Source organism: Lepidochelys kempii, chromosome 2, assembly GCF_965140285.1.
Source record: "Lepidochelys kempii isolate rLepKem1 chromosome 2, rLepKem1.hap1, whole genome shotgun sequence".
Lineage (NCBI taxonomy): Eukaryota > Metazoa > Chordata > Testudines > Cheloniidae > Lepidochelys > Lepidochelys kempii.
The window spans coordinates 195378669-195400374 of record NC_136381.1 but is presented as its reverse complement, the minus strand read 5'-3'; the positions used below and the strand labels follow the sequence as shown (position 1 = coordinate 195400374).

Sequence of the window (21706 nt, the reverse complement as noted above, 5' to 3'; positions counted from 1 at the left end):
GCATATAAATGGAGCCATCTTTGGATCCATCTTGTCTTCGAATGCAGGCCCAATTTTCAAATATGGGGTACTTTAGTAAACCCTATATTTGGATGTTCTCATTGATACTTAGGTATATCACATGTATTTGTATTTGTATTTCCTGTCCAAAAGAGAGACAAGGATGTCCACATTTTAAAACTGGGCCCCACCTCTGTTTTGCAGCTTTAATAATGACTCTCTTCTGCTTTGCGCGTTGTTTTTCTCACCACCCTCAAGCTTGATTGTGGTAGCAATAAACTCGATTAATCTTTGCTTTACTGTGTTGGTCTTTTTCTGTGTTGAGTTTCTTCAGCCTGAACTTTTCTCCAGGCTGTGGCCTTCCATAGAGTAGCAGCTGGTTTACTGCCAGTGTCTAAATCTGTACAAGTAATAAAAAAGGTAGGCACATCAATATCTCCATTTGGCTTCTTACGTTGTCTCTAATTCATCTGGTAGGCACGGTAACAATGTAGAATCTAAGATCATCTGAAATTTGAATTCCCACTGTTGATTTGCATCCTTCTTCCATCTACATCTTCCTTTTTCTCCCCCCAGTATCAGAGCCCCATTGTACTTGGCCCTGCACAACCACGTAGTAACAGAGAGTTCCTGCGGTGATGTTTCTCATTCCTAGAGGCAATCTCTGTATGTTAAGGTTTGAGAGATGTTGGCAAATCAGCGTGGAGAAGGTTGAACTGCTTTTGCCCAGGTTGTATCTGACCTGTAAGTAAACAGGACTTTTAACTTCTGACATTTTTCACACGTACTAACATCATTTATTTTAGGGTGGGGGAAAAAATTCAGTATATTGCTGAATATAGTGGGGAGCGGTAAGAGAATCTAAGGGAGTAAAAGAACATATACAAAAATGTGTAGACAAAAAAGTGGCTGAATCTAGCTCTTTCTGGTTTGTGATCATGTGCCATGTGCTGTCTTGCAATAACAGCCTAGCCTGGATATGTATTCTTCAAAGCTCTACCCCAACAAAGGTAAAGATACAAAGGAGGTGGAGTTAACATTCATTTATGCATGTGAGAGGATTCATGAACACTTTATAGACAAAAATGTAGTGAGATCAGAACTCTTTGGATTATTTTTTTCCTTTGTGTCACAGTCCAATAAAATATGTGCATACAAATCCAGACAGGGTGGTCATAGAAAATTGTAAACTCCCTGGGATGAAGATGCATTTTTCTGTCTCATGCACACTGCTGTTAACAAGTGATAAATATTAGTAAGATGTACTGGCTATAGCTATACTTCATTAGACTGTGATTTTGTCAGCTCAAAGCTAACCAGTGTTGGATCTGGTCAGTTACTGGTAGGACCTCAAGTCAAAGCTAGGACGCTGTGTTTGTGATTTGGCGGACAATACTCATCCCTAACACCCTCTGTCTATGCTAGCCCTTTCCCTAAAATTTTCCACTGTTGCTATTCCACCAATGGGAGGCCTAGTGTACCAGCAATCATACCTACTTAAACCAGTGTGTCTGACCTGGTGATTAGAATGCTAGTGGCCACTAGTGCCTAATCTACACTGATGCTCCTGCTGTTGTTGCCGCTGGTCAAGGTTGGATGGTAAGAATGTTTAGAAAAGGGACAGATTCCCTGATGTATTTCTGGCTCCTTTGGGCTTGTCTTCACTATGGGCTAAATTGGTGCTACTGCGATTGATGCAGCAGGCATTGATTTAGCCAGTCTGGTGAAGACATAATAAGTTGATGGGAGAATGCTCTATACACACATACTGTTATTAGCAAGAGTGTTGTAAGCAAGACACAAGAAGTAATTCTTCTGTTCTACTCCACACTGATTAGGCCTCTACTGGAGTATTGTGTCCAATTCTGGGTGCCGCATTTCAGGAAAGATATGGACAAACTGGAGAAAGTCCAGAGAAGAGCAACAAAAATGGTTAAAGGTCTAGAAAACATGACCTATGAGGGAAGATTGAGTCTGGAAAAGAGAAGACTGAGGGGGGACATAACAACCTTTTATGTACTTGAAAAACTGTTAGAAGGAAGGGGGGTGGAAATTGTTCTTCTGAACCTCTAAGGATAGGACAAGAAGCAATGGGCTTAAATTGCAGCAAGGGAGGTTTAGGTAGGACATTAGGAAAAAATTTCTAGCTGTCAGGGTGATTAAGCACTGGAATAAATTGCCTAGGGATGTTGTGGAATCTCCATAATTGGAGATTTTTAAGAGCAGGTTAGACAAACACCTGTCAGGGATAGTCTAGATAATACTTAGTCCTGCCATGAGTGCAGGGGACTGGCCTAGATGACCTCTGGAGGTCCCTTCCAGTCTTATGAGTCTATGATTCACTTTAACAGCAAAAATACTTAATTTTCAAGTTTAACACTTTAGGCTTGAAAGTACAATGATAGCCCTTGATTTATCTCTTTTAAATACAGGATTCCTGTTTTCACTAACCAGTCACAATTCTTTGTTAAGATAAAGAGAGAATTTTGGTGAGATTAGTTTTAAATTGAAAAAGCATTATAGTCTTAATTGTGGGGTTTGAGGTGATTAGTAAAAATGTTTTGAAATACTGCAGGCAGATACCACGAAACAGCTGAGCTTCAAGTGTTTCATTAAGATTTCTTTTTTGTTTTGCTATTTATGAACTAACAGAGGGTTTATTGTGCCTGCTTCAGTTCAGAATTGTTAGTTCATTATAATGAGTTCATGGCTTTTTCTGGCACAGTTTGTTTTCTTAATACTGTTCTCATCCAACTGAAATTTACTGCTGAGGTAGAGTGAAATCCTAATCCCCCTGTGCTGGCCAGGTGTACACAGGAGATAGTTCAGAGTGATGGTTTGGGGGATAGAATCCTCCACTCTCCCTCCATCCCAAAACTCAGAAGCTGGTGGTGAAGAATCTGAGTAGCTGGACTGCTGTTGCTATAGCCCACTGGCCTGCTGTTCTCTTCCTATATCTGCTGCAGCTTTCCCCTCTGCAACACCTTTACTTCCTGTGCCCATCCAGCACACCCATAGCCTCCCATTCTGTGCTCCTGTGGGGAGAAATGCTGAAGAACATAGTTCCATGGCACAAGGGCCTGCACAGGATCTCTGCATATCCCTTCCTCTTCCTGGCTCATTCATGTATGGTTCTGTTGCTTTAAATTTGTCCCATTCTTCTTCCTGGAGGTTTTAACCTATAGAGAATTTATTTAAATATATTTCACCTTCTGATAAGACATTCGAACAAGATTATCTTAAAACATCCTGACTCTTTCTGTTGTTATGCATGAGGATCCTTTATTAAAGCGTGTGTTTTTTCTTGTAACATTAGCACTGATTAAAAAAAAATATATAAACTGCTTCACCCTGCCCATTAGCATATTGCTTCATAATCCTCTCAATATATTCCTGCATACACAGGCAGAAACTACCAAAACAGGCTTCTGGGTTGGGAGGTTACTTGCATACAAGACCTAATTTAAGGCCTAATTAAAGAAGCATTTGTCTACTGTTGAATTATTCTTTCTAATTTTGATTTTTCTCCTATTACTTCATGCTATGTGAATAATGAACAGAGAAATAGGATCTTCCTGATTACTACTTCACCAAAATAGAAATAGTATAATATAATAAGAAAAGAATAGCAGTTTGGTGGATGACCTGCATCTGGCCACAGAATGAAAGTTCAGAGTCCGACTGTCTGACTGAATGCTTCTGAAGTAGGTGAACAACAAAACATTATTTGTTTAATCTTGAATTCAGAGAAGTACAGTAAAATTCACCACATAAGTTATTCATTGACTATATTTGTGAATTGTTCACCCAGCTCGAATAGATAACCTTTAAAAAACATTTTGTATTGATTTTTTTTTTTAAATCACATCTAGCAAGTCAGTAAGCTGGGTGCAAGCAAACAATATGTATTTTAATACTGCTAAATGTATACATCTGGGAACAAAGAATGTAAGCCATACTTGCAGGGTGGGGGACTCTATTCTGGGAAACAGTGACTGAAAAAGATTTGAGGTTGATGGTGGATAATAAGCTGAACATGAACTCCCACCGTGACTCTGTGACCAAAACAGCAAATGCGATCCCGGGATGTATAAACAGGGGAATCTGGCCCTGGAAGAGTAGAGAGATTATTTTACCTCTGTATTTGGCACTGGTGTAACCACTGCTGGAAAATGGTCCCTTCTGGCCTTAGAATTTATGTATGTATCTAAGTCAGACATTATAGTCAGGGTGGAATTTTCCCTTTTATACTTAGAATCAGATCCTCAGCTGATGTAAATTTACATTGCTCCTTTGAAGTCCTGGCTAATCCTGTTAATAGCCTACACTTCTCTTGAGATACACATGCACCCAATCTGTTTTCCCACTCTTATTAAATTAACATGGAAACCTTTTTATAATGTAACTCAATATATTGTCAGCTGGGTTGATAGATGAGTTGACTGTGCAAAGTTAACGTTGGTATCTGTCCAATGTCAGACAAGTCATTAATGGGACAGTCTTTGTACTGAGTAAACTCCTATTCCCAACAAACACAACCTACAGTGCATAAATTGATTTGCCATCAGTACTCCATTTCTTGTTTTACATTTTAAGGCTTAAAACATCCAAACAATACAGTGTAAGTCTGGGATTTTCAGAGGAGCCTAATGGAGCTAGGAGACTGAATCACAGAATACCTGGGTACACCTAAAAATATTTAAATATACAGCTATGAATTATATGTTTTAAAATAATTTCCTCCTGTATTTACCTGTAAGACTCAAATTCAGGTTTCCATGCTTTCCCTGCAAGAGTTGATGAGACACTTAAATCAGGGTGCAGAATTCAGCCTCTTGAACCACTTCAGGTGTCACTTGATCTTGCAGGACTGGAGTCTTTATTGGCAGATAGCAAAAACTTTTCAGGTTGCTTTTTAATATATGTTTGCAATGTTAAACAATTTAAGAACGTAATCAGTTTTTTATATATTTTAAAGCATCAGAGTACACTTTTATGCCCTGCTGTTGATCAAACTTGAGTTAAATGTATACTTAAACTAGGGATGCATTTGGCCCATTTATTTAATGCATTCTTTCAAGTGCAAAAATGTCTTATGAATACAAATCATACGGTCATGTTGTTCTTTGTGTGTATGGAATTATTCTTGCACTGATCTGTTTGCAAGGTCATATCCGTTTACCATTTGAATATACTATTTCCATGTTCCTCATCCACTGGGTTAGTTATCAGAGCTTTAGATGGCCTATGTGTTGTGTTATTTTAATTTGGTTTTATTTTATTCATACATATTAAATGTTATTGATCATATTCTGACAAGTGCTGTGCAAACAGATATCATTACTCAGTGTTAACATTTAGCAAAGGTGGTATTTGGATCCTGATTTACAAGGAAAGCTCAGTCCCCAAAAGGAGAAAAGATATACTATTTTTCTGGGGGATGAAAAAACTTAAAGGGCCAGTTAGCAAGCCATAAAGTTATGCTAAAGAAAAATTGCTGTGTAAGGAATAGCTTTCACAGAAATATGAGCTATTTGTTAAATTGCAAGAGAGAGATGGAAGGGGTTGCAGGTACATAAAAACCTTTTCAAGAACTGACAGGGAAAAAAATCTCACATACTTTTTATAATTTCTTTGTGCTTCCAAGATGGAAGGCAGCGAGGGGCAACACAATGCAGAGGATGGTTCTCTGTCATAAAATTGTCTCCACAGATTCCCCACTCTTGCAATTCCTCTTGAGCCTCTTGAATTTACCCAACTGTCATTATGTCAAGATTCATAGACTTTAAACCAAGAAGGGACATTATGATAACCTATACAGACCATAGAATTTCATCCTTAATTCCAATTTCACCCCCCATAATTTGTGTGATTAATATCATATTTTTAAAATGGACATATAATCTTGATTTACAGATTTTAGTTGATGGAGAATCCCCCATGTCCCTTGGTAAGTTGTTCTAATGTTTAATTATCCTCAGGGGTAAAATATGTGCCTGGTTTCCAGTCTAAATTTGTCTAATTTCAACTTCTGGCCACTGGATCTTATGTCTTCAACTGCTAAATTAAAGAGCTCTTTGGTACCAGATATCTTCTCGCTGTGTAGGTACTTGCAGACCATCATCAAATCACCTCTTAAACTTCTTTTCAATAATGTAGCAGATACATTAGCTGTCTTCATATCAACCAAAGCACTGGCAGTATGGCTGCTGCTACTAGCAGTCTTTAAATGACTTTACAGCAGTGAGTCCAGCTGCTACCATTTTGACTAAAATATATGTATTTAAAGGGGTGAAGAATTAATCTTAATTTCTGCCCTAGTTCCTCTTTCTCAACTTCTTGGAAATCATTTATACCATTTTCCTCCTGGTGTGGGTATCCCATTCCTCCAGAATAATAAAGAAGGACATAGACTTATAACATGCTACATTGCCAGTAGTTGTAGTTAATTGCTCAGTCTATGAACACTTATGGACATCAGTTGAAATAGTCCAAATGAGCAATACCAGGAATTGAATATCACATATATATGTCACGGTCAGTCTCACAACTGAAACTCTTCATTGACTGAATCTGGAAAATGTTAAGATGACTATGAACTTCATCCAACAGCAATATTTTTGCTGCTGTAATGAGATCACAGGAGGGGCAGCTCAACTGTTTTTGTCTCTCACTCTTTATCAAGAAAGAAATATTCTATTGGTAGCTATTGAAGGTGGTATTTTCCTCCAGCTGCTTGAGTTGGACTCAGTTACTGAGTAAATATTACATGCTATGTTTGTATAAAATACATAATCACACGTACATTCAGTGAAAATACATATGCATGTATTCAGTGAAAATGCCTGGTATGAAGCTATCTTTACTGGTTATTATCATTATTTATTTGTATTGAATTAATGCCCGGAGAGCAAGTCAGAGACTGGTGCCCCACTGTGGCTGGCATTGTGCACACGAGACAAAAAATGGTCCCTGCCTCAAAAGTGTTTCGGTCTAAGGCTCCAATCCTGCAAAGAATTATACATGTGCTTAACTTCACTCACTGCGAGTGGTTTTCTTAACTGCAATGGCGCTATCTGCAGTGCAAACATTTAAGCACATACAAAGGTCTTTGCAGGATCAGGCCTAAATATAAATACTCCAGAGTAGTGATGAGAAGCTTTCCCTCAGAATTGTATCTAAGATATCAGAAGAGCCTGTCAGCTGTATGCTATGTAAAACACCTGAACACACATTTAACTAATTGTACATATATGAAGTATGGGGATTTAGATTTATAAACTAGGGAGAATAGCTGGTGAAAGACTAACATGCATAGTGTAATAAATAACTTGTGAGGCTAATGATTTGTCTTTCTTAGCACAGTTTTTCTTGCGAAAAGGTTTCACTTAATTTCATAGTAATAGGATTAGATGATTCAGGAAATTCAGTATATTGCTGTTCAACACAGGAGCTTTCTTTCTCTATATGGAGGTGCATACGCTCTATGTAGAGGGTATATGTTTTTAAAAGGACTGGGTGTTTATTATAATTTGCAATGTCTCCCTGAATCTGCATGGCCTCTGTCCATGTAATTCAAGGATCCTCCTTGTAAAGAAAGAAGCTTATCTTTCATTCTAGAAGTAATTAGTTGCAAGAGGAGCCAGAAACATTATAATATTCAGTTATATTTTGTTTTTCCAGCAAGAGAGTAGTAATTTGCAAGGCTGACAATCAAACCTCATTAACATTCACTGTCATCCATGGTCTCTCAGACTAAAATTTCAATTGACTAGTGATTTTAGGCACCTTAATTTGAGGGTGACCTATCTGAAATGCTTTGAAGGAAACTGATTTTCAGAAGATAGAGAGTACTCATGCAACTGAAAATGAGGCCCTTCTTCTAAAGGCTCTCAAGTTGGGCACCCAAAATTAATAGTCAGTTCTGCAAATGTAGACTTCCCATCCACAGCATCTTCTCTGTTGGAGCAAACATTCAATTTTTCTGATGATGAAATCTGTAATTTAAGATTTGGGGGTTTTTTTTATCTTGACTTTGCATGATAAACATCCGTTCATACTACACAAACCAGTGTCATTTTCCCCAAAGAATCACTGGACTTGTTTATAGCATAAATTGCTAGATAACTACCAAAGCACAAATCAAGTATTTCTGGTTGATATTAGTAGAAATCAGTTTTTCCTGATGTAACAGATTGTCCTATTCTGGTTGAACTTTAATACAGTCAGGCAGATGGCTGAAGAGCAAAGTATGTTGTTAATTATTTATTCAATGTTTTTGTTGATGGACCTCCATGCTTTACAGATTCTACATCACATCAAGAAAAAGTGAAAATTAATTTATATTACATACTTTTAAGAGTTTAAACTCTTCAGACAAATATCTCATCCTCAGTAAATTCCACTGATGTACAATGAGTATATTCATCCTGAGCACCACCTCACCCCCATCCACACTCCTTACAACAGTGACTTGGCTATGCTCCATTATAAATATAGCTCCTTCCTTCAACATAAGCTCTCTCCATTTTCTTAGATCTCTGCTAGCCCTCTGGCTGCCAACCTCATTAAACCCATCCTCACCAATCTGTTTTCAGCAGCTGGTCTACTTCTTTAGTAGAAAGCCACTGGGTGATTTTTGTGAAAATAAAAAAAAAATTACCATGTTTCCCCCCAAAAAAATTATTGAAAATTTTTGTTTAACGAAAACCACATTTTGGTCAATGAAAAATGTCAATGACCATTTCAATAACATTATTCAAACCTTTTTTTATTGAAAATGTCACCAAATTTTTGTACAAAATGGAACATTTTGACACCGCCAACAATTTCTTTGTGAAAAAAAGACCATTTCCCAACAAAAAATTAATTCATAAAATTTCAACTGAACTGTTGCCCCACAGTGCCTCCGGAAGCATATTCCACCTGAGTACCTGAGAAACTGGCACACTTCTCCAGGCTACACCTCAGCATTTGAGGCACAGGATCTAACAGTCCTCTTCTAGTTTAAATGGGAGGAACCTACTTGCAGGACATTCTCAAGGAAGTGCCCTCTGTGACGTTATTGACACAATCTGCAACTGTATAGATCACTGTTGCGACCACTGTTATATATTTGCAGCAAATATTGTATAAAGGTTGTTGTGCAAGGGGTCTACGGAGAGGTTATGGTTTTCTGGTTATGATTATGCTGTCTATATGTGTGTATCATTTTTGTAGTTAAAGTTATGAATATTGGCTCTATACTGTCTCTATTTCAAACTTATGCTGCTTCTGGGTGACACCCCAGACAAGTTGGTGTCAGCTCTGCCTAGCCTGGTTGATGGCCCATTAAGGACCATCCGCTAGGCAGATACACCTTGTGACTCAGCAAGGCATGCAGGGACATGCCTATGAACAGAAGTCTGAGGTTTTTCCATGCCATGAGATGTATAGCTTGTCTTTGGGACAAGCTGCAGCATTCAATTATTTTGTTTCTGATGCTATCTCCATGTAAGAAAATATAGCCCAGCTTAGATGATTTCTGAGTGCTTTTCTGTTTTGCTCTTCACTGCAAGGGATGCAAAAGAAAAACAAGAGTCACAGGGGACTAAGAAATTATCACACTGCCAAAATAAGCAGTGAACTGCCAAAATAAATGGTGAAAATTGTTTCCTAGATGTGTTTGTCCTTTTATTGGAACTGATTTTTAGAATATATGTTTGCTGGAGGAAATCTTGCTAGTTAAGGATGTCAGGCTGACACCCAGTGGGAGAGTTTCAAAATGTGGCATGGGGATATAGCCATCTAGTTCCTGTTGAATTAGAGTCTCACAGATAAAATTATATACCATGTGTAGGAAACTTATCCCCTGATGGGCTAATTGCTTTGATATAATTAAAATTGCCTATTTGTAAAAAATGCAGAGCACCCTGGAGATGCTTGGATGATAGACATCAAAACTGAGAACACAGTGGAATTTGCTGCTGTGATGCATGAAATGGAGAAAAATTGTGTCCCCTGATGTGAAAACTAAAGGATAGAGAACAAAGCAGCTCTCCTAATTTGGTAGTATCCATTTCTGTGGCATCTAAAACTTAGTGGTATCAAAACTGAGTCCACCAAATCAGGTTCTTCTGCAATGGAATCCTAAATGAAAACAATCAGTTTCTCAAGAAGGGAAAGTCATGTGAAGAATTGGACGTGTATTTGTAATTTGTCTTGTTTATAGGACTGCTGTAGGCATGAGTTTTTCATCTTACATGGTGTTGTTTGTTTGTTGGGTTTTTGTACTTCCAGATCTGGTGGGCTGGGAGCTCTGAAAAGGAAAGACTCATTCCTCTAGGATGGAAAGTTAGCATTGTTATGGTGGCGCCTTACTAACAACAACAGTGTGATCTTAGAACAGCTTCAGTGTTGTTGTGAAGGAAGAGCTCCTGGGTAGCAGTTACAGTGCCCATCAGCTAAAGCCCTTTTTTTTATTTGCAAGCTGGCTGAAAGCAGGCCTCAGACTGGGCTGGTACACAATAAGGCAGACCAACACTTGCCTGAAGTTGCTGTCTTTTTCTCCAAAAATCTCACCTTTCATTAAAAAAAATTAAAAGGGGGAATGGAATGTAAGCAATAAAGAGGTACAGATGAATCTGCAGAGAGCCTGCAACAGTAGCTGTGAGAGGTGTGCACTGCCCTGTTCATCTCTGTTAAATATTGTCAGATGCCCCAAATGATCATATAAATGCCAACAGTGCTAACTATTTCATTGCTCCAGTAACAAAGGAGGAGGAATCACAGATCTGCACAATACACTATGAGCAACATCTCATTTTGACTGCCACAAAGGATGGCATTTGGTAGTTGCCACCACTTTTTTCCCCCTCCAATCAGAAAGGAACCAAGCAAAGCCAATGGGCATATTGAAGCCTGCAGGAGGGGGAGCCAAGCTCCAGGAGCCCAGAGGAACTCAGATGGTAGCACACAATGCTATTTTAAACATCAACCCAACTTACTGCGACCACCACCATCTGCTCTGCTCACATGGGCAGAACTGATATTGTGGGCGAAGCTTAGACTAGTACCATCACCTTTTTCCCCCCTTTCAATTCAACCCTTCACTGAAAGATGATACTGAAAAATCAGACCACTGGCTTTCTCATGAGTTAGTAGGACAGCATCCGTAAACAGTGGAAGGAAAATGGCAACCAGCTCTATGGAGAACATTTTACATTTTTGGAAGGTGTTAACATTAATTTTTAAATTTGGGTGTGTGCAGAATGGGGGGGTTAGACACTTCTGGGGGTGTTTAACCTTTAAATGCAATTGCCATTTATACATGTTTCTATGACTGGAGAATCCCTGAAAGTGGAAATAAAATAACATGGAATAATAAGGAAGTGTTATTTACTCCATCTCATAACACAAGGACTAGGGGTCTCCACATGAAATTAATAGGTAGCAGGTTAAAAACAAACAAAAGGAAGTTTTTTTTTTCCCACACAACACACAGTCAGTCTGTGGAACTCTTTGCCAGAGGATACTGTGAAGGCCAAGATTATAACAGGGTTCAAAAAAGAACTAGATAAGTTCATGGAGGATAGGTCCATCAATGGCTATTAGCCAGGATGGACAGTGACGGTGTCCTTAGCCTCTGTTTGCCAGAAGCTGGGCATGGGCAACAGGGGATGGATCACTTGATGATTACCTGTTCTGTTCATTCCCTTTGGGGCACCTGGGATTGGCCACTGTTGGAAGACAGGATACTGGGCTGGATGGACCTTTGGTCTGACCCAGTATGGCCGTTCTTATGTAACACATGTCTGCTGATTCTTTTTCTGAATAGGACGGTGTATTTAGGAAGCTCTTAAGTGACTTGGATTTTTATTTCTTCTTATGATTATTATTATTTTATTTATTATTATTATTGGGGCATAAAACGAGACTGGACAAGCACTAGACAATGAATGGCAGGGAACAGTCCTGTATTGTCATGAAGATAGACTCATAATGACCTAACATTTTCCATCTCCAATAACTTTCAATGTCTGACTTTTATAGGTTTTGTAGATACACCCTTGAAAACCCGTCAGAATCTTCTATATGGGGGAGCAAGCAGGTGTCCCTTGATTGTTTTGAAGATCCAGATAAATCCCAATATCACCCCTCATGAGGTCTGAAATCTTCTACACATACTTCCTTTCCCACACCCTGTGATGCTGCACCCCATATTCTTCTTAAAAATATTGTTATGATATGAATATGGTATAACTATGTTATGTTTTATGCAAGGTGGGTCATGTGAGATATCATTGGAAAGGTTATGGTTTACTGAATGTGATTATCTAATTCGTATGCATGTATCATTTCTGTATCTGAAATTAGGAATATTGACTATGTAACAATTACAACTGTGTGTGTATCTAGAAAAACGCCCACCAGACAGTAGGCAATCAGCCTGGATGGGCCATTAAAAAGGACAATAGAACTTTGAAGATACTAATCTTCCACCTTCCTGAGAAGCTTCCTGGGATGCTGCTTTGACACTACAAGGTCATGTGATCATGTCACCTGGTACACGGTCCCATCTTGAGCTCATATTTTTCCACTGGAAGGGGGTGGGCTAGGAAAGAAAAGATTCCCGCCATATATAAATCCTATTTAAGGCTGGGAAGCGAGGTAATCAGGGCTCTTCTCCACTGCCCAAGAAGGAAGACTGCTGAAAACACCTGAAGAAACAAAGAAACTGAGCTGGGGAGGGAGGGGCTGCATCCAGGTCAGAAGGACAGCCTGTAAAAGGAATCCCTGAAGATTTAAGCTGCAAGCAGTGCAGTTTACCTTCAAGAAACTCTGCAACCTGCTTGAAACAACATTTAGGGTGAGAAATTATTATTTGTAGCCAGTATTCCTTAGTGTATTAAGCTTATTAAGTGTTTTGTTTTATTTGCTCAGTAATCTGCTTTGTTCTGTTTGCTATCCCTTATAATCACTTAAAATTTATTGTAGTTAATAAACTTGTTTCATATTTATTCCAAAACCCAGTTTGTGCAATTCATAACTGGGGAGGGGGAGGCAAAAAGCTGTGTATATCTTAAGAACATAAGAACAGCCATATTGGGTCAGACCAAAGGTCCATGAAGCCCAGCATCCTGTCGTCTGACAGTGACCAATGGCAGGTGCCCCAAAGGGAATGAACAGAACAGGTAATCATCAAGTGATCCATGCCCTGTCACCCAATCCCAGCTTCTGGCAAACAGGCTAGGGACACCATTCCTGCCAAGCGTGGCTAATAGCCATTGATGGACCTTTCTTCCATGAATCTATCTAGCTGCCTTTTGAACCCCGTTATAATATTGGCCTTCATAACACCCTCTGGCAAGGAGTTCCAGAGGTTGACAGTACGTTGCATGAAAAAATACTTCCTTGTGTTTGTTTTAAACCTGCTACCTATTAATTTCATTTGGTGGCCGCTTATTTTTGTATTATGAGGAGTAAATAACACTTCCTTATTTACTTTCTCTATGCCACTCATGATTTTATAGAGCTCTATCATATCCCCCCTTTTCCAAGCTGAAAAGTCCCAGTCTTATTAATCTCTCCTCATATGGAAGCCGTTCTATACCCCTAATAATTTTTGTTGCCCTTTTCTGAACCTTTTCCAATTCCAATATATCTTTTTGGAGATGGGGCAACCATATCTGCACACAGTACTCAAGATGGGGGCATACCATGGATTTATATAGAGGCAACATGATATTTTCTGTCTTATTATCGATCCCTTTCTTGATGATTCCCAACATTCTGTTTGTTTTTTTGACTGCCGCTGCACATTGAGTGGATGATTTCAGAGAACTATCCACAATGACTCCAAGATCTCTTTCTTGAGTGGTAACAGCTAATTTAGACCCCATCATTGTATATGTATAGTTAGAATTATATTTTCCAATGTGCATTACTTTGCATTTATCAACATTGGGCAACAAAATGGCAGATGAAATTTAGTCACCCAGTTTTGTGAGAGAGGGGGGTGATTTTAATTAGTTCACACTAGATCTCCATACAATGCAAGACAGTGTAATTTTGGGTTTACTCTCTAGAGGGTAAAAAGAAAAGGAGTACTTGTGGCACCTTAGAGACTAACCAATTTATTTGAGCATAAGCTTTCGTGAGCATAAATAAGATCATGAAAGCTTATGCTCAAATAAATTGGTTAGTCTCTAAGGTGCCACAAGTACGCCTTTTCTTTTTGCGAATACAGACTAACACGGCTGTTACTCTGAAACCTCTCTAGAGGGTGTTTTCACAGGAGTCCTGGGCAATCCCCTAGCTGAGTCCTCCCACAGAGAGCTGAATGTAGACCAGTGGTGGGCTAATCCACTGGCAGGCCGTGAGACAGTTTGTTTACACTGACCATCCACAGGCATGGGTGCCCGCAACTCCCAGTGGCTGCGGTTCGCCGTTCCTGGCCAATGGGAGCTGCAGCAAGCAATGGCCAGCACGTCCCTGCAGCCTGTGTTGCTTCCCGCAGCTCCCATTGGCCAGGAACGGTGAACCATGGCCACTGGGAGCTGCGGAGAGCTGTGCCTGTGGACAGTCAATGTAAACAAACTGTCTCATGGCCCAGCAGCGGATTATCCTGACTGGCCGCATGTGGCCTGCAGGTTGCCCACCACAGTTGTAGACTCCGTGTGATTCTATAGCTGGGTGTGCCCCCTACCTGTGTGTGTCCTGGAAAGGGGCTTGAGAGCCTGCCACAGTAGCACAGAGTGGGGGGGGGACCCAGGCTGGTGCGACAGGAGGGCTCAGTAGGATCCCCGCACCTCAGGTGGCACCCTGGAAAGGGGGGGGGGCGTCCAACCTGTCACACACCCCACTTTCTATTTTCTTGCTCGCACCTGGCGGCAGCAGCAGCTACGACGGGGATTAAAGGCTTCTCCTCTCCAAAGCGCCCCCCGCGCGTGCTTTGGCAGACGTGGCTACCTGCGGCTGTGAGGGGCTCACCTGCCCTAGTGTGGTGTCCACTGACCCGGGCCTGACCCCCGTGCGGGGAGAGCCCAGCCAGACGTGCTTGCAGCTCAGGCGCCGGAAGGGGGTCTCCGCGGGAGGGAAGAGACGCACGCTTCCCCTTGCCGTAGGGAGCAGGCTGAACCCCGCCCCAAAACGTGGGTTTACACAAGCGAAGGCAGCAAACGCGTTTCCATGGCCTCAGCACACCGCCGACTGCATCCCGGGCGGGGCTGAGCTCCTGCCCTCGTGAGAGGAGGGGGTGGTTTGCCATTGTCCTCAATGGGGCCGGAATCTCCCCCCCCGCCCCCCAAGTTATAAGCCTTGAAGTGAACAGTCCGTGGGGCAGTCAGGGGGGTCCCACCTCCTCCCCGGGCCAGCGGGCTGCCTCGCCCCTTCGGCCCGGCCCGCTCGCGTCTCCCCTCTGTCCCGCCCGGCGCCCAGCACCCGCTCTTGCCCCGCCCCGCCCCGCTCGGCAGGGGGCCGCGGCGCGGTGCCCCGCGGCAAGGGGCCGCGCCGGGCTGGCAGCCGCACAAAGCCGCGCTCGCTCTGCGCTCACGTGCCGCCGCCCCGCTCCCGGCGCCCATTGAGCGTGGCCAGAGGCCGGGCTGAGCCCTGCGCACCCCGGGCTCGCACCGCGCCGTGGGGGGGGGGCTGCCCAGCCCGGCCCAGCCCGGGTCCCGGCGGCTGAAGATGGAGCAACCGCCTCAGCCGCGCCCTGGCGCCCAGACGGTCACCACCACCACCAGCAGCACCAGCAGCTCCTTCACCGCCAGCTTCTCCCCGGCCGGCGCCAGCACCCTCGCCTACGACAGGGAGTTCCTGCGAACCGCGCCCGGCATCCTCATGCTGGCCGAGATCGTGAGTAGCCCGCCCGCCCGCCGCCGCCGCGTCCCCTTGGCTTGTGGGGAGGGAGAGCCGCCGGGGCTGCCTGCGGCTCCCAGTCTCTCTCAGCCGGGCAGGATTCCCGGACACTTCTAGCCTCTCCCTCCCACGCTTTGTGGCTTCTCTCCAGCAGCCTGGGGACGGGGGCTTTGCACAAGGACCTGCCTTTGCGGTGACTTTGCTTTTAATGGTAAAGCCCCTCGCGAGCCCGCTGCCTGTTGGGGAGAAACGCAGTTGCCAGAGTAACGGGTTACATGTGAGCTGATGATTTCGTTAAGTAGCAGGTCACTCTGGGCTGCGTTGTGAGCGCCGGTGTGGAGTGACTCCGGAGTGGCTCCAATCCACCCCATGCACCTTTAGCTCAGCCTTCCAAAGTAGTGAGCTGCCTGGGTGGAGACCCTTGCAGGACATTGTGTAATGCCAAATGTTTTAAAACGTCCTGCATTGAAGACTTGTAAATGCTGAGTCATATTTGCAATTAACTATATTTTAATTCTATTTATTATATTAGAATCTCTTGTGGGTATCTTACTGAAATGTAACATCATGGTGGTGTCAGCATCAGAGGTTGTAAATCAGTTTCCATCCAGCTTTAAAATTGAATAATCCCCAAAGAAGAACTTTAATGTTTTAGTGTCTGACCCTGCAAACAGATCCATAGGTGCAGACAACTATGCCCCCCCCCCCCCCCATGTAGGTCTATCCACATAGATCAGCTGGTGAGGTCTAAATGAGTAATCAAGAAACAATAAATTTTCTATTCTATCAGGGTTTGTTAAATTACACATTTTACAGACAGACCATGGGACTGTTGAGAGGTTGGTCCCCAAAATCTACTCTTTAGGATCATTTTATATGGCTTTAGCCTCCACTTAACATTTCCCCCAAGTTCATTGTCTGCAACAACTGCAATATTTCCTGCACTACAATCAAAACTCCGGCAGGCCAGTGGTTTGGGTGCTTCAGAGTACAATGCTTGTAATATTCTGTTTGAAATCTCATCAGTAACAGAGCACTTGATTTAGATAACAAAGTAAATGCAGTTTTAAATGATAAATGTCAAGTTCTTGTCTTGTAAAGACCCATAAAACTTGATGATGACATAAACGTCTACACAGAGCAGGGGATGTGTTCTTTTGTCTGTTTTAGTGTTTGTAATGTCAACAACTTTTGCAGGGGAAAAACCGTCTTGGCCAATCAGGATCAGATTTTCAAATATTTTGTTTTGCGTGTTTATATGCTGCATTGGTAATATTAATAAATTAACTCTCACAACACCCTTATAAGAAACTAAACTAAGTAACACATCATCCCTATTTTACAGGTGGATAAGGGACTGATTAATCATTTCATTGCACTTTGTATAGGCAGTTGCCCCTGTGCAGAGTTGTTCTACTGGGGGTTTAATGCTTTGTTGCTTCTGTAGATCAAGCTCGTTGCACACACTCGCGATTCCTTATATTCCTTCATTTGCCTCTGCCCCAGGCTCCTGCATGCCACTCTCCCATCCCCCTCAATTTCAGAGACTCCCTGGAAACCTCTACACCCCCACTTCATGTCAGGGGCTCTGTGTGCGCCCCCACCCCCATTTCCCCCCATGCCAGGATTGATTGTTCCTCATTTTCCCAGTCAAAGGTCTCCTATTCTGCCCCCATGGCAGGAGTTCTGTGTGCACCCCACGCTCCTCTGCCCTGCCCCCCAGAGGCTCTGTTCACACTCCCATTCTGCCCCTTCACTCTTTTACCAGGGACCTCCATTTCACACCTTACCAAGGCCCTGTGTGTCCCCTATTCTGCTTGATGCCAGTCTCCCACTCTCTCCTCGATGCCAGTGCTGTGTATGCCTCCACTTCTGCCCCATTCTGCTTTCCCCTCCCATACCCCCATTTTCCCCTTTACCAGGGTCACCTGTTCTCCCCTATTATAACCCATGCCAAGGGTTCTGCGTATGCTCCTATTCTCCCACCATTATTTCTCTGTTTTCTGGGAGATAAGTCATTCAGGGTGTCAAGAACTTGCCTCAAACATTCCCTGAACTTTTGGAATTGATTGGATGCAGTGTTCAAAAGTTATCACATTATATCTAAATATCAAATGTCCAAACAGGAACACCATCAAGTGCAGGATACATCTTGCAAGCTCAGCCAAAAATGATTTAGTCTTTTGTTGTTACTTTGCACAGATGTAAATTACTATACAAGCTGCCAGTCAAAATGAGATTGTTGCTTGCTTAAGGCCAAGTAATAAATTGATGGTAGAGCAGGGATTAGAATGTGGGAGTTCCTAGTTGTTGGTCCTCTGCACTGAATGATTAGACACACTTCCTCTCTGTTAAATTAATTTTTAATTTTTTTAAATCAATTCAATTAATGATTAGAGATCTTAAACATTTTTTTAAGCATTTCAATCCACCATGTAAGTTTCTGCTTGACTGTTTTGCTTTGATGGTTTGTGGAAAGGTCACTTATTTGACCACATCCACTTTCAAGGGCTGAGAATGTAACTATTATAAACTTTCAAAAGACTGACCCAGCAGTGGAGTAATTACCTTATCCATTATCATTAAAGCAAACCAGCCAAATGGAATTCCAGGCTTATGTGCTGTATGGATCCTTAGTAGACCTCTGGCAGAAACAGCCAAAGAAGAATCATGTTACAAGATACTTTCTACTACTTCCTCATACTAGGTAGTAACTTCTACTACTAACCAAAATACTTGCTTGGAGCTGTAATTATTAGATATTGTCAAACAATCCGGAGTGCTTAGGTACCTGAAATGTAAACAAATTCAAGTTTTGAAATATTGGGAACATTCCAGTATCAACATTAGGGCAATTAAAAAAAATCAAGCTATAGTCACTGTAATTGTATTCAAAAGAAATGCCACATTCCTTCTTCCACTTCTTATTGCCTTTCCACTCCTTATTGCAACAAGGTTCTCAAGACCACTCTCTCTTTCTCTGATAAGAGAAATCTGAATAGGTTAATTGTAACCTTCGTAATGTGTGATACAGAACCCATGGAAGTACTGTATGAAGTATCTCTAGCATAGGTACAATGGCGTGAATTCCATTTGAGACTGAGATTATAGTTCAATTTAGCTGCTTGAACACTCCACACATACAAGCTCTTGTGTAGACTTCTGGATGGGAGTGTGCTTCTTAGTCTTTGCTAGCCTTACAGACTGAGAATGGTTTCCATAGTCTTTCTGTCTAAATAGAGTCTAGAGATACCTGTTTTGTCCTTACATTAAATTTAGCAATTTATGACCTTTGGAAAAGAATTTCAAAATTATTTTAGTGCCACTCTTATCAGGTCTAACTTTCTTCATATGAAACTTTAAAACAATGTTTGGTATGTGCTTAAGTGCTGTTCTGCATCGGGGTCTAAGATTGTGGTCATGTGTGCTGCAGTAAGAAATTATGCATCAGCCTGAAAAATAGTACTTAAAGACCACTACAGATGAGTTCTGAGTTGTACCAGCTAGTACTGCTGGTTCTTAACTCCACCAATTATGTCAAAGCTACTGAAATAGAGGTTCTTCTAGATTTGTTTTTGCTTTCCCCCCTAACTTTACAGAAGACATCCAGTTGAAATAGGGATTATGACATTGAAACCAAAATAGAGCTTAGTGTGAAAAATAAGTACTGTCCCCAGACTTTGGTCAAACCCTGCCCTTCTTTCCCCTCCTCCCAAGAAGAAATGCCTCCCAAGGCATTGTGCCTGGGCATGACTATTTTTATACAGGATCCATATATCAAAAATGGCACCAAATCACCGGTCAGCTTCTACCTGTCCTGTTCATCCTACATACCAAACTCACTGAAAGTCAACTTTAAAACTAATCCAAATCCCCTAATCAGGAATTCTAAAAGTTCTGTTTATTACTGTGTTGCTGCATAATTTATCAGTCAACCACATATGCGTAATGGTGAGAATACCATTAATGACTTCTAGTTCTAAAAATACAGATCTCTTACCTGGTGTGAGGTAAAGGAAGAATTCCACAGGTTCAACTAGCAAACAGAATGGATACACACTTGACAATATATCAAAATTGTACTAGTTAGGAATATGTCTTCACTGCAGAGTTAGGTCACGTGGTTGGTTAGGTATTGCCCCTAACCTCTGCCTCCCATTCACACACACAACCCTCTCCTCTCAGTTTAGTGGTGCTTTAAACCTTGGCTCGCTGGCACTGCTAGGGTATAAGCTAAAGCTCAGATAACCTGGACACAGGCTAAATCCCTCCAGTGATGAAAGTTCTCCAGTGCGGCCATAAATATAAAGGGAAGGGTAACAACCTTTATGTATTCAGTAATATAAAATCCCTCTTGGCCAGAGGTACAGAATCCCCTTACCTGTAAGGGGTTAATCCGTTCAATTAACCTAATTGTCACCTGACCGGAAGGACCAACAGTGAAAGAAGATACTTTCAAATCTGGGGCGGGAGGCTTTGTTTTTGTGCTCTGTGTGTGTTCTCTCCGGAGACAAAGAGAGAGACCAAGCAAGTAATCCAGCTCCTACTGAATGATAAATCTAAACTTACAGAAATAGTAAGTAATAGCAACGAAATGCGTTAGATTATCTTTTTTGTTTTAGCGTGTGAATTTTCCCTGTGCTAAGAGAGGTTTATCTCTGGTTTTTTTGTAACTTTGAAGTTTTGCCTGGGGGGGAATCCTCTGTGTTTTAAGTCTTATTACCTTGTAAAATTAGCTTCCATCTTGATTTTACAGAGGTGCTTCTTTTTCTTTATAATACAGTTTGGTTTTTAGTGTCCTAAAAACCCAAGGGTCTGGTCTGTGCTCACCTTGTTTACCTATCTGGTTGGTAGATTATTCTCGAATCTCCCCAGGAAAGGGGGTAAAGGGACTTGGGGGAATATTTAGGGGAAACAGGAATTCCAAGTGGTCCTTTTCCTGAATCTTTGTCTAACTCACTTGGTGGTGGCAGCAATACTCATCCAAGGACAAGGAAGGATTTGTGCCTTGGGGAAGTTTTTAACCTAAACTGGTAGAAATAAGCTTAGGGGGTATTTCATGCGGGTCCCCACATCTGTACCCTAGAGTTCAGAGTGGGGAGGGAACCCTGACAAGTGCCTTCCCACAGTTCTCTCATTTGTGGCCAGAACAGATGGGTTCTCCCACAATTCACTGGGAAAGAATCATAGAGCAGCTTGGCTTATTGGAGAACAAAGAACTGTGGGATAGCACCCCCTCTGGAAGTCTAGCAACACACACAGATGGCTACAGACAGCGAAGACAAGAGTAACTTCAGTGTGGCTTTTTCGCACAGGTACTCAGACCCAAGATAAGCTATACCTAATGCTCAAACTCAGCTGCCGATTACCCAGACTCACTCTGCAGTGAAGCCGTACCCTAGTAAAAGGTAGTGACAGATATTCCTTTAGTATAACCCCTCCAAGGTGTCATGTTGCATTTTCAAAGAAGCAAGAATAACAACTTCCAGAGTTGTCCAGAACAGAAATATCCTCTGAAAAGACAAGATGATGGCTTAGAAAGACATGTTTGTCTTCTCAGGAATTATATGGATCTGTGAAACAATGACTAGAAGTGCCCCCTCAGAGTATTAAATCAGCTTTTCAAGCCAACTCTTATGGAACATTTTGCAGGAGTGGAGAATTTTCTGGTTGCTAAGCATACAGTTATACAAATATTTACTTTGAATAATGACAGTGATTCCTCCAAGTTGTTGCTGCTCAGAAACATGTTGCTGGCTACAGTATTCTTTTAAAAAAATTGTGTTAGTGCATTTAGTCTTTGTGCTGGATATTTATTTTAAACAAGTACAGCTTAAAGTATTTAGAAGACTGCTGTGCTACTGCAAGT

General features: G+C 41.7%; 1 protein-coding gene across 1 annotated transcript in view; it reads left to right on the top strand.

Moving 5' to 3' along the window:
- Positions 1–15498: 15498 nt before the first annotated feature.
- CMTM8 (CKLF like MARVEL transmembrane domain containing 8) overlaps positions 15499–21706 on the top strand; it is a 45215-nt gene continuing 39007 nt past the window's right edge. The window contains exon 1 of the mRNA XM_073333362.2: positions 15499–15834. Coding sequence (XP_073189463.1) covers positions 15667–15834 — 168 coding nt within the window. The 5' untranslated portion in view covers positions 15499–15666. The remainder of the gene's footprint in view (positions 15835–21706) is intronic.